General features: G+C 39.2%; 1 protein-coding gene across 1 annotated transcript in view; it reads left to right on the forward strand.

Moving 5' to 3' along the window:
• SCG3 (secretogranin III) overlaps positions 1-12,790 on the forward strand; it is a gene marked incomplete at both ends in the record, with an annotated part of 20,171 nt that extends 7,381 nt beyond the window's left edge. The window contains 4 exons of the mRNA XM_009707103.1: positions 9,576-9,659; positions 10,273-10,401; positions 12,500-12,580; positions 12,683-12,790. Of these exons, the coding sequence (XP_009705405.1) occupies positions 9,576-9,659; positions 10,273-10,401; positions 12,500-12,580; positions 12,683-12,790 (402 nt within the window). The remainder of the gene's footprint in view (positions 1-9,575; positions 9,660-10,272; positions 10,402-12,499; positions 12,581-12,682) is intronic.
• Positions 12,791-13,928: the final 1,138 nt, after the last annotated feature.

Genomic DNA, 13,928 nt, shown 5'->3' on the forward strand with positions numbered 1-13,928 from the left:
TGCTGAAATTCAGGGCAGTTGTTCACATTGGTTTTAGTTTGAGTAAATAAATACTGTAACCCTGGAAACAAATTGTCATGATGACATAGTACAGAGGGCAGGGATTAGGTTAAGAGTTTCAGAGGTCTGATTTAGTCTGGATTTAAAGTGAGACTTTCAATTGATGTATCCAGCCTCTGCCTTGCAAATGAGTGATTTATACAGAGATGGATTTTGTACTCCATCAAAGCAACTTACTGTAGTGGAAAAAGCTTTCTCATAGGTCTCAAGTTGCTTCTGTGGTATTCTTTTTTTAGACTTGCTGTTGAGAAATTACTTTAAAGCTGACCTTCATTTATTGAGCTAATATTCTCAAATATTCAAGAACAGCAAGCACAGGAGAATCAGCTTCTTGCAGTATCCATAAGCATGGCAACAGTTTTATTGCCACCCTTATTCAACTATAAGTTACAGCATAATATACCCAGTAATACTTGAACAGGTACTGTGTTTCTTGATGCAGTTTGGTTTAGGGGATCGATGCCCAGCTGTATTTATTTATAGCAGATAAAGGAATTGGTGTGAATGTCTGTCAGAGAGAAGGAACAATTTTAAAAATTGGCAGCTTTTAGTTGTTCCCTCAGTCCAAAGTCAGTGAACAGATCCCATGCTAGTTGGTGGAAAATACCTACTGGGTCTGTGCAGATGGATTATATCCTTTCTCTGTTTTATTACAGTAGGAGACTGCCTAAATTACTTTTCCCCACTCTGTGGCTGAAGCCATGTGTAAGCTATGTCCCTGAATTATACATTCAAAATAATAAATCATTTACTGAATCAAGTCACAAGCTTTTATGCCTCTCACACGGATGCAGAGACAGTGAATTTGAATGCATATACCAGTAACAGCTGGTTTGGGATTTGGAAACCACAGCATTATGTCATCATCATCGTATCCTACTCTAGGGGAAAGTATCTTGCTGCTGCGTTGAATTATGTTATTAGGTTTAGCTTTAAGTTACAAAGGATGTAGCTGCAGTGTGGTGCAAGAAAAACACACGTGCATGCACATACAAATGCAAGGAAGAGGAAGTTCATGTTTTAATACACATATTCAATATTATGTAATACATATTTTAAAATTTTCCATATGCTAAATAAAATCTGTAACAAAGAACCCAGAAAGCCAAAACCGAAGTATTCATATATATGAAAGAGGAGAAAAAGTACTGCCTACTTTTTACAGTATGTATTCAGAAAGTATAGCTTTGGAAGCATTAAAGAGAGGCTGTAACAAACTGATATAAAATGTGCATTCAGATTAAATGCATCATATTTGATAATTGCCCTGCTGGTGGCAAAATGCCATTAACTTCTATCACTCTTTACTTCCTTAACTACGAATGCTGAGTTTTGATGTACTGGGTGCAAATTCTTCTGTCGAGTGAAAGCCTCATGATATGTTTCTAGGCTGTTCAAAGGTTTTCAAAAGTCTTTCTAGAAAGCCTGTCTGCCCTCTGAAGATTGAAAGCTGCTTTAAAATCATTTTTGCAATTAAAAGAATGGTCAAACGCTGTTGGTACAGAAAGCAAACGGTAATTAATCATATGATACAGGATGCCAGTTACTTAGGTGGCTTGTGAATTAGATCCAACTGTGGTATCAACGTATGCACCTGTGGGTTGGTTGCTAGCATCCAGCAAATGCTGCCCAAACAGCTGAACTCTCCTTGCTTGCCCCAACCTGCTAGAGGCACAGGCTGTTGTCACTGAACAGGTTGAGTCAATTGGGAGGGCCTTAGGACAGTTACTGAAACAATGATTGCTGTTGGCAAGGGTGCAGTGACCGAGTGGAAAGAAAGAGTTGGAATCTCTCCGCATAATGACCAGCGGAAAGCAGCAAGAAGCTTTCAGAGAAGTTCTGACTGATTCAGCATAAAATATTTCATTATTCATGGTATTCATACTGTTTTTGTTGCATAGATAGATGATACTGTATTTTCCGTGCAGAACTGAAAGGACTATATCCTTCACGGTGCTGAGTACTTCAAGAGAAAAAGTGCTGTTCAAGCCAATAGCAAAACTCACTTAGATTTCAGCAGAGCAGAATAAGAAATGCATTGCATAGATACTTGCACTGTTTGAATATTAGTCTATGAATAATACCATGCATTCCTTCATTTTCCTTCTGTGTCTTGACCAGTGTCACGGTGGAGATGTCTCTGATAGCTTTTCTATCAGAGCCATCTACCACAGACCAGAGAAATATTAAGGAGAAGCTTCATCTACACAACACGAAGAGGAAATTTTTGTGTGCTGAGTGACTTTTCCTGCATATGCCAGGCTATCTAGCTAATTTTAAAATGAAAGTGTATTAGTCCACTATGATCCTGGTAAAAGATCTATTTATAGTCATTATGTAAAGTAAACTATAGTTTTGCAATACATTTATTTTAATAATATTCTTGTCAGCTCAGAAGCAGGAACAAATGGTTTCTGCCAGTTTGTTCAGATACATTTGTAAATCATCTCCCACTAATGAAACCAAAATAATGAGTGATCTTTAGAACCATTCTAGGAAATATTTGTAATTAGGGCCTAGTGGACCATAACAAAAATAGAGCTTTCAGAGGTGATAGACAAATTCTTAAAAGGCACCAGTGTGTTTATGTGAATTCTTTTTATGCAGTACATTGATTGTATTCTCCTGCTGTATGCTGCTTACAAGAGTAGATTTGTAGCAAATTTATCCATTGCCACCCCAAACAAATGAAAGTTGTGTTATCCAATGAACTATTACCCTAGAAATGTAAATTAGTTATGTGCACATTGTATTCTTGTGTAGAGTTCTCATTTATTGACTAGTACATGTAGCACAAACTTTTGCCATCAGTACTTCTCTATCTCACAGATATATAGAAGCTTCACGGTGATACTGCATATAAGGCGTTATTTTATTGCATCTTATGATTGAGGGTGGTCATTTTGTTTTCAGTTTCTAAATTGGAGCTTCTGTATCTTCCACAACTGAACAACCTTGGAGAAGAGAAAGAGGCAAAGGAGTGGGAGGAAAATTAAGTTTAAGCTTTTTCTGAGGGGGATCCCACTTTTCACCTCCTTGTAGTAGAGAGTCTAGCTTACTGGAGCTATGGTGTACAACACGCCGCCCACAGCAGACCAGTTGGGGAGCAAATGCCCCTTTAATTAGGAGGGAAATAGAGAAATTGCTCCAGCTCATCAGTATGCAGTGTTCAAGTCACAGCTGCCTCCCTCCATAGACCAAACCAAAGCCACCTCTCACACCGCCTCCCTTTGGTCTGACTCACTGTCAGAATCCACACTCTCCCCCGTGACTGAGTAGGAGATTGTGTTGGTTAGAAACGGGCGTGAACAGATGTCTCTGTTTACCTCTTCTACCCCCTCATCATTTGTTCTCCATGGACAACTGGAAAGAAGACCAGACTGCAGGACGCACTAGCAGTAGGGAGACGGATGGTTCACTGGTGAACTATTGCTGAGGTATATGTATACTCATCAGTTTGGTCCTTTTCTAAAGTTACTGCTGGGATACTTTTTTACTATAATACTCTCTTCTAGACAGACTGAGGCTGCATGAAAAAAATCCAGGGGAAACAGAAGAGGCAGAAAGTCCCCTGTGTTGATTTTTAACACATCCCTGCCTCTCCCTGCTAACGAATATGGAATAGCTGTTCTGCCTCTCGCATTCACACTTGGTACCCTCCACAGCTCCACTTCTGATGAAGGCAAAGCTCTGCAATTTCCCTGGCATAGGCCAGTGCATAGTAGACACAATCTGGGCTTTTCTTGGCGGAGGAGGACTTGTTTGACTACTGTGACTACTCCCTGAAGTTCTCATCAGCACAGATGTTGCAGGCCAAAGGTCTGATCCTGATATTTGTTTAGTTAAGCAATAAAAAAAATGGGTAGCTATGGTATGAAAAGTCTATGACAGCTAACCTTAAAAAACAGGACCACTACAGACTACAGTAAAATGAGCATCACCTGAGGATGACAATATGTGTGAGTGCATAGTATTTCCAGTATCCATAGGATCAAAATTTTCGCAGATACCTTTTTGGGAGAGATTTGGTAGTTTTAGTATTACTAATTCTTTTTCCCACCACATTACATGATTATCAAATCATGTGTACAAGAACTAAAATGAATATATTACAGTTCATTCCTTTGCATGTCACTATCTACCCTTTAAATTTGCACCTATTTCTTGCAAATATATTGCCTCTTCCATTTCCCTTCACTGCCTCCTCTATGCTTTCCCAACTGGACACTTTGTAAGAAATCTCCATCTCGTCATAGTGTCTTTTTTGATGCGCATATTGCTTAGTTCCTAAAATCTAGGTTTTGCATCCTACCAAGTGGTTTGTGTTTCTAAAGAAAGGAGGGCAACGCTTTTATTTTTTCTCACTATATTTAATAGCTGCATAAAAAAGCTTACTTTCTGAATTCAGTACCTTTCTGTTGCCAGCTGAGCACTGAGATAATAGACTCATAGAATTGTTTAGATTGGAAAAGACCTTTAAGATCATTGAGTCCAACTGTTAACCTAGCATGGCCAAGTCCACCACTAAGCCATGTCCCTAAGCACCACACCTACACGGCTTTTAAATACCTCCAGGGATGGTGACTCAACTGCTTCCCTGGGCAGCCTGTTCCAATGCTTGACAACCCTTTTCATAAAGAATGATGATGTGGGTGCAGGGTAAAGAGGGTATCACTGAACTTTCAAAACTAAGCTCCATCCCACTCCTGCAGTAGAGGCGGCTGTGTGCTGCTTCAGTCCCAAACTGTTGTGCTTATAAAGTGCATGCTATAAAAATACTTAAAATGTGTGCACAGGCCACGTAGCAACCCCAAGATGGGAAAGGATTTGGAAGGGACTGCACAACACAGCTCTAGGAGACCTGGAGTGTTGCAAAGGAAGCGCCTGTAGAATATTGAAAGGATATATCTGAGAAATAGTCGGAGAGGTAGAGAATTTAATAAGGACAATAAAAGAGACTTGGTCAGGGCATTGTTCACCCCAAAACACATCTATTTAATTGTGGTTTACTTTTTGAGTTGCTTTTAATCTGATTGCCAAGCGATACTGCTGCTGGTTTTATTTCAAATCACTCTGACCATCTTGCCTATAGTCTATTTACAAGTGATGCCACTATCTGGAGTTTGTCACCTGACATGTCATTCCTCATGGCAGCATTAGGCTTCAGACACACCATCACAACAAATCAGTCAAACAGGAAGATTCAAAAAGAAAATGCCGTATCTTGGTATGAGGGAGGGATTTAGAAAGGAGCAGGATATTTGCAAGGCTGAGACCCATCTGTAATTCCACAATGGAGGGATTTCTCTTGTTCATCACAGTTTAAGCAGTTTATGTGACATATGCATGATACATACACAAGCTGACTAAAGTCAAACTCTGCTTTTGGCTACACTGGTGAAAATCCAGTGGATATTGGCAGTTCTTGGACCTGCACTCACGTGAACTAAAAGGAGGATTTGGCCAAAGAATTAATCAGGTACACTATTCCCCACAGAATAGTCACAAGCTGAGATGTCCTTAGTTTTGTCACAGATGGAAAAAGGCCTTGCAAACTCTTAAGGATCTTGTACTGCAGGAGACAGAAGAGCCCCAGGAGAACTCTGCTTTTTTAATGCCTGAAATATGTGCATCTCATACAGCACTCATCAGCACAAAGCTCTCCAGCTGAAGCTGCTGTAGTGTATGAACTATTTAAGTAAACTAATTTTTTAGCTATCATTAAGATCGATTTCAGGTACCGTGATCTTCCCTTCTTCTCCTTTAATAAGCACAGCCTTTCTATGCTGTATGAAAACAGAACAGCAAAGCAGGTCTTTCTACAGAAATGTAATGACATGAAATCTCAGCTTCACTCAATTTGACGAGGATAGAATGTGAAACTGCCTTCAGGGTGCAAGACAATTATGCAGATGAAAAAACCCTTTGCAGGAAAATTAACAAGAGTCCAGAAAACTCATGAATCTGTCTGTCTATAGAGAAGAGTCCATTTCAGGCTTCTATTACCAATTCTGTTAAATACTCAGGTGGGTACATTAGTTTCTGCCTCTCTAATAAGAACAAAGTAATTTAATTGGTAGTATTTTTTCATGTAGTATCTTCTGCCATGGATTTAAAGAGTGTTACTGCAGTGCATTCTCCCAGAGAAAAGCTAAGCATTCTGCTTTTATGTCATTCAGATTTTCAAATGCCCAACTGGAAGGCCTTCAGAGTTTCAAAAGTGCTGAGAATTTGCATTTTCAGGTGCAATTAATAGGATCTATCACTGTGTAGTGCCTGTAGAAACTGTGCCCACGGTGTCTCAAAATGGCTACTCAAAATAGGAGCCCTCCTGCAGCATGAATGCTTCAGTGAGTCATCCCAGATCAAAGAGCGAGTTAGAAAGTGAGGGAAGGCAGAAACCAGTTCTTCTGACTCCTGGTGTCTGGTTCGAGTGATGAGATTATACTGCTCGGCGGAAAGCCGGCCGCCAGAGGAGTGACCTATTTTACCAACGTAGGTCACTTCCATTAGCTCAGTAGTTATTGTTCTGTTGTTTTAATTAGTGCCATTTCAAATAAATGGCCAGCTCTGTGGAAAGGTCAGTACCTTTCTATACTCTTCCTCTGTAAAAATTATGTTGCTAGGGAAACGATACCGGAAAAGTAATCAATTCTTGTTAGACCTCCAAATACGACATGCAGTTGCTTAGCTGCTGGCCAGGCATCTCTCAGTTGAGGAGATGACTCACTCCATCAGTGTAACTTAGAGCAAACATTGTTCAGCTGTGGCCTAGCCACATATGACAAGTACAAACATATTTTGAAACAATACCAGCTGTTAAAGACATTAATTCTGAAGGGGAAAAAAGGGCAATAAATCCTGTTCAAGAAAAATTGGGATTCTCTGGTAATATTCTCTCTGTGATACATATGTAGGTACACCAGATGATCCCCGTAAACATGAACAGGCTTACATAGTTAGCTCCTCTCTGCCACACAGAAAATGCAGCTGCTTAAGAAATCTTGAGATTCATGTTGATGTGCCATCCAGCTAGCAAGAGTCCTTATTAAAAGGCCTGTCATATAAACTTGCCCATATCTTTACTGTCAAAACAAAGCTTTGAAAATGGTATATAGTTGTTATCATATGCAGTCTGGCTTTAGTGGCAAAGCTTGGATCATTAGTGGTCACATTGCCATATTATACTTCATATACAGATGTAGCTGTTCAATGCATATGGCTGGAAATCAGTGCATATTATTATGTTACTATGCTTGACAAAGAGGTAATAAATATTATTTATTACTCATATATTGAACTCAAATGAAATTGCTAGCCAAATTGAAAGACTCAGAGAAACCGTAGAATTCCTGATTGGATTTATAGAAGTAACTGAATAATGGAGGAGTATAAATGCTGTTGCCTTCTGTAGCACATGCTGTATGTGGATATGTGTACAACTTTTAAACACTACAGTCTATCAACATAACAAAAACATTTGGAAATATTACCAGTATGCAGACATTTAAATCTAAAGATGTCTAAGCAGGTTATAAATCCATCTTGTGGTGGAGGTTTTTTTATTTTCTGCTAATATAAGCTTACTACAGCAGTGCCTAAATGCAGGCACTTTTAAGACAGAACATGAAAGGCACTTATGAATCAATGCACTTACGTGGGTGTGGCATTTTAAATATTTAAATACTCCTATTTATTTTAAAATACTATGTTTACACTTAAAAATAAGCCTAATTTAATAGATTTTGCTGGATTAAGGTCTAAAATCAGTGACATTTTTGCATTTGCATGAATTAGTAAAGGAGAATAATCTATTCACTTGAATTTACAAAGGGTTTTTAAGTTCTTAGCTGTATAATCTTATCCTAAAAACTGTGCCTCTTGCAACAGAGAAATCATTATATTGCTTCTGGAATAGTGGTATGGTACTGATTCAGGATAAAAAATAGTATCTTAAGCTCAGCTGAAAGGAATGTTTACCATCCTTTCAATAAGCTTTGGATAAAGTGATTAGTGAGGCATGAATACCACCACTATAATTCTAGCTTGGTTTTTTCTTCATCAGTATGGCTGATCCAGCTTGTAACCCAGCCCAGACCTGTTTAGTTTAGGGCATATGGCAAAGTCAGAAATCACATTAAAAAGATAGGTACCAAATGGAAATGGTTTTCACAAAAAAACCCTAATGTGATGTAGAACTGACAGGGTGCAATCAGGCAGGGTGCCAACAAAAACTGCTTGCATTTTAATTTTATGTAAATAACAAAATATCGAGGACTCAGGCAGACAGGATTATGTGATTTTTCATCAGATGGCAGGCAGAATTGCTTATGGTGATCTGCCATGAAGAGAAATGTGCTTGCTAAAAAACTAGTCTTTAGGTTTCAGTGCTGAGTATCCTTCCAATGGAAAAAGATGCTCCTGGCTGATGGATAATATGTTGGCCTTACACAGAAGATGCGATCTAAAATATTTACTAGCCCTATAGTATCTATTCTGCCACAGTTACCACATCTCATACTGAATATTTTAGCTGTTTATATAAAGGGAATATTGACAATTCAAAACCAAGTATCTCAAAAATACCCCATCATCTAGCTGACATCTATCAAATTTTGGATCCATGTTTAACTGAACCTTTTAAAAAAGCTGATAAAGGGAAAGAAAATTCTGTACTATGTCTATAATATGACTGAGGAAAAATGGCAGATTGTATGATGATCTGTATTTGTGAATATCTATTTAGAATTGTATCAAAAGGACCTTTTTTTGTCCCACATAAGCATACAATGTTTATATCTGAAACATCTGTCTTGATGAAAAGATGCTTTTATGTTCAAATTAGATGAGTTCAGCCCTGAAATTTGCATAGAAAAACATTTTCTAGATTTCTAGAGCTATATGCATTGCCACAGCTGTCTACTGGGTTTTCAGGTATTTGCTTGACTTCAGCAACTTTAAAAAATATTTGTTTTAATCAGTTCAGTTTATGAATTTATTTCATCTAAATATAATTTAAAACCTTTTATTAGACTTCTTTTCCAATGAAACTGTATAAAATCCAGACAGATAAGCAGTTTGGGATATTTTGCCACCAGGAGGAAGCACATATTTCTTAGTCTTGTATACTTTGTGAAGTTACTTAAACCCTTTCATTGCTTTCATCAGAATAAATTGCTGCAGATACCGTTATCTATATTTTGTGACTTACGTGACTTAAATGACTAGAATATATATGCACACGTTTACTGTCTTTATGACTATTGACTCTATTTGGTACACAGGTTGTCGTGATTTAGTTGTTAATTTTTTTAATAAAATTGATCAAAGTTCAATATAGGTATTTGTTTGTTCTTTTAGTGTTGCCATTAATTCTTCAGAGACAAGGATGCAGACTGTTCTTTTAGATTTCCGCTTACCATTCAAACTGGTGTTGCAGAGAATATAGTATAGATTCCTTATCGTATCTGTTGAAGAATAACTGGGGTTTGGTTTTGTCTTGCCTTCATTTCTAGAAAACTTAGATACAATGATAGCTGAGCAGACAAAGAAGAAGCTTGAGAACCCTTCCACTAAAACCAGAACAAAGCTACCAGCAGGTACTTATTCTACAATTTTCTCTCCTGGAATAACACAATTTTTTTTACCTATTCAGCATGCTAATTGCTTTAGAAGCCAGACTGCTAGTTAAACATACAGTCCCTCAAGGACCTGTAGCCACAGCTTAGATGTCTAAATACACAACAAGAGAGGAATTCTTACTTAATTGTCCAGTCTTGGAGAAGTGTATGCACTGTCCTTTTCTTCATTGGAGTCCGGACATATACAATATTACACATATACAAAAGCAAGCTGTATCAATGCTTTTTAAGACTTAAATAATAAAAAAATCTTTCTTTGTCAACTTTGGATCTAGGAAACGCAAATTTCCTATCATTTTCCTTTGCACAAAGGATTATGCCTTTATGAACTACATATTATTGCATTTTAGTCACCTGTATTCAGGTACTTTTGTAAGAGCAGAAACAGGTATTCCTATTTCCAGAAGTCTGGGGTAGAGATGACGTTTAGAAACCACTTTGAGCCAGACTCCAAGAGGTTCTTCCTCAATCATCAGTCAAAATGTTTTACTTCCTAAAGTTCGTATTGATGTGATTTAGAAGTGCCTTTGGTACGTTTGATACAAAATTACTCTTATTGTTATTTCTTTAGGCAAGAGTAGTGAAGAAGCAGACAGTACAAAGGAAGAAGCAGCTAAAATGGAAAAGGAATACGAAATTTCAAAGGATTCTACAAAAAATGAAGAACAAAATGCAGCAGGAAACAGTGAAGAGCCCAGAGGTACAAAATAGCCATTGCTTTTGCTACCTATGTATGCTCCAAGTGATCAGAATCTTTTCCTCTCTTTGGTACTGCTTTTCCATTGTGTTAGCTTAAGTATCTTCAGTTTATAGTTACTGGGAGTCAGCACACAACAGCTTGATTCGGAAGTGTACTTATTTGCTTACTATAAATATATGAATCTATATCCCTTGCTGAGTAAGGCCATAATCTTTCACAGAATTCATAGCCCCTTTTGAGACCAATATGAAATGCATTTTGACACAGTAGTGCAGAGAGATTTTGCTTCTTTGCATCTGTGGCTTTTCAGTGAAATCAGATCATGAGGATATTCAATATTCTAAGTGAGCCCATTGATTTCCTCTAGTTTGTGTTAGAACAAGCTGGTACTGAAAGGTAGTGAATAGTTCTGCAAAGTGACACAATTTGCGTTACTCACTGCTAGAGGTTAAGAGTCATCAGCAATTAACCTGTTTTACATAACTTTGAAAACCTATTACAGTAAGTTAGTGTCTCAATAAGCAAACTTAGTACAGTAGTACTTTTATTATCCTAGTTGCCTCAGCATGACACATAATGCCACATGCCATGCTACATTAGACTGTACTAGCTGAAGTCACTCTGTCCATGGGGTTCAAATCAGCTGCTATATCTCAAAACAAATCTGCAAAGGACAGTGCTGAACTTCTGAAGGAGGATGTTTGTTGGTGCAGAAACCTTTCAGTGAGTTCTTATTGCTAAGGATCCAGCATAAGCATCTACATTTTGTAGTCAAATTGCTTATAATCTGTTTTGCACTGATGCTGTTTTATGCTCATACATTTTTTGGATGCATGTGTTTTCACTGCAACATGCTCACTAATGAATTGCAGTAACCAAGGCTACAGTAGATTGTAGTTCATTGGTCACCTGGTTCGGTCCTGTGGGCAGTGCAGACATATAAACTATTAGCCGCTCACAGATAGAAGGTGGCATTTTTTCCAGCAGTGGTTATTTGAGCACAAAAGAGGAAAATAGCTCAAGATAGCTGTCTAATTTCACAGTAAAGAAAAATTGTCTCAATACCTGTGGGAAGTGATAAATAACATATTTCACTGTCTATTGAAGATTTGTCTGTTCAGTTTGGTTCAGGTTATTTTCCTTTACCTTCAGAAAAATGTTCAGCCCAATAGCTTTTTAGAAATTTAAATTGGATCAGTATTTAGTTCTTTGTCTCATCATGCTATGTCCTTTGCTCATTTACAGAGTAACTTACTATAAAGCTAACTCTGCACTCCCAGCTCAAAAATTATGGTATATCTAATATTGTATCCACTTACTAATGCGACCAGACATGCATAGTTGGCAGTAGTAGCCTTCTACATGCTAATCATGCTAGGATTTTTTTCCCTGACAAATGTAAGAACATTACATCAATAAAGGTCCAGCCAAGTTGAGAATTCAAAATCCATTAGCTGGAATATTTCTTTAGGAGCCTTATTAGGTAATCCTTGAACTAATTCTGTCCTGTGTGCTTTCTGGTTGAAAAATAGCCATCACTTTAAAATTTCAACTATACAAGGACTTACCATGGTAATTTTAATACATCCTTTCTCTCAGTAAATATAAGTAGCTGTATCTCAACTTGTCTTTCCAAAATATCACAATCTTAGATTTGCTGTATGCTGTTAGTACTACTGTATGGAGGAGTTTTCTGACACTTTGTATATGAGCAGATACTCAAAGCTATCAGTCTTATTTAAGTCATTCCTTGCTGTCTTAACAGCTTCATCTTTGCTGAACAATTACTGTGATCAAAAAGCTACAGGTGGCCTTTAATCCACATATGCAGTATCTGTGGATACCACCAAAAGTTATGCATAAAGATCAAAAAAGCCATAATCCTAAATTTGTGGATGACTAACCTTGCACAGACAAAACCTGCCAGCCATCTGTGGGAATTTTGCCTGACTAAGGTTGACAGGACTCAGCTTTTAAACAGAAACTAAGAATAGTTTTAATCTGCCTTCACTGTGACCAACTTCACCCAGTTAGCTTGATGCAAGCTGCATCAATCATTTATGTAAGTGACTGATTTCTCTCTCATCCTTTCCTCTAGGGAAAGCTGAGGCATATTTGGAAGCAATCAGGAAGAACATAGAATGGCTAAAAAAACACAACAAACAAGGTAACAAAGAAGGTATGAAGTAAAAAGCCATGACATTAGGGTGGGCACTATACACATTATAAAACATGTAATTTAAATTGTGTTGTATAACTTAGAATTAACCTGTCACATCAGGAGAGATGCTGGGGCTAAGTAAGGCAACCGAGTCGGCTCCCCGTATAACAACCAGTGCAACTAAGAAAAGGCGACAGGTGATAGCAGTAGGCGACTCTCTCCTGACAGGTATGGAGGCATTCATTTGCTGACCTGACACAGTCTCTAGAGAGGTGTGCTGCGTACTGGGGGCTCGTGTCAGGGATGTCACTGAGAGACTACCAAGCCTCGCACAGTACACTGACTATTATCTGCTGCTGTTGTTTCACGTGGGCACCAATGATACAGCCAGGAGCAGTCTGAGGAGTATCAAGAAGGATTAAGAGCCCTGGGAGCAGTGGTAAGGGCCTCTGGAGCATAGGTAGATTTTTCATCAATCCTCCCGGTCAAAGGGAAGGGGTGTGAAAGGCCTGATCAAATCTGGCAATTCCACAAATGCTTACAGGACTGGTGCCACAGCCAGGGGTTCAGCTACTCAGACCATGGGAGTACTCGCTTTGAGAAATCTGGTCCACTGGGGGCTGATGGGGTCCACCTGTCACAGAAGGGGAAGAGCATCTTCGGTCATAGGCTTCCCAAGCTGGTGAAGAGGGCTTTAAACTAAAGTTGCTGGGAGAGGGGAACCTCAGTCCATCGCACTCCTGCCAGTTTGAGGCCAGTGCCAGCAGTAGACGCCCAGAGCCTGGAGAGGGATCACAGGTCAGCAGGAGAGCACCTGAAGAACAGCACAAAGGAGTCCCAGCCACTCCAGGCAGTAAGGCAGCTTCATCAGGGACCCAGCTTAAATACCTCTATGCAAACGCTCATAGCATGGGGAATAAACAAGAGGAGCTAGAGATGTGCGCATGCCTGCAGGGCTCGATCTCATTGGCATCTCGGAGACATGGTGGGATGGCTCCTACGACTGGAGTGTTGGAATGGAAGGGTACAGGCTCTTTTGGAAGGACAGGCAGGGGAGACGAGGAGAGGGTGTCACCCTCTATGTCAGTGACCAGCTGGAGTGCATGGAGCTCTGCCTAGGGATGGATGAGGAGCTGACCGAGAGCTTATGGGTCAGGACTAAAGGGAGGGCAGGGACAGGTGTCATTATAGTGGGGGTCTGCTACAGGCCACCCGACCAGGAAGACCGAGCAGATGAGGCCCTCTATAGACAGATAGGAGCAGCCTCACGTTCACAAGCCCTGGTCTTCATGGGGGACTTCAACCACCCCGATATCTGTTGGAGGGACAACACAGCAGGGCATAAGCAATCCAGGAGGTTCCTGGA

Source organism: Cariama cristata, unplaced genomic scaffold, assembly GCF_000690535.1.
Source record: "Cariama cristata isolate BGI_N322 unplaced genomic scaffold, ASM69053v1 scaffold20449, whole genome shotgun sequence".
NCBI classification, from domain to species: Eukaryota; Metazoa; Chordata; class Aves; order Cariamiformes; family Cariamidae; genus Cariama; species Cariama cristata.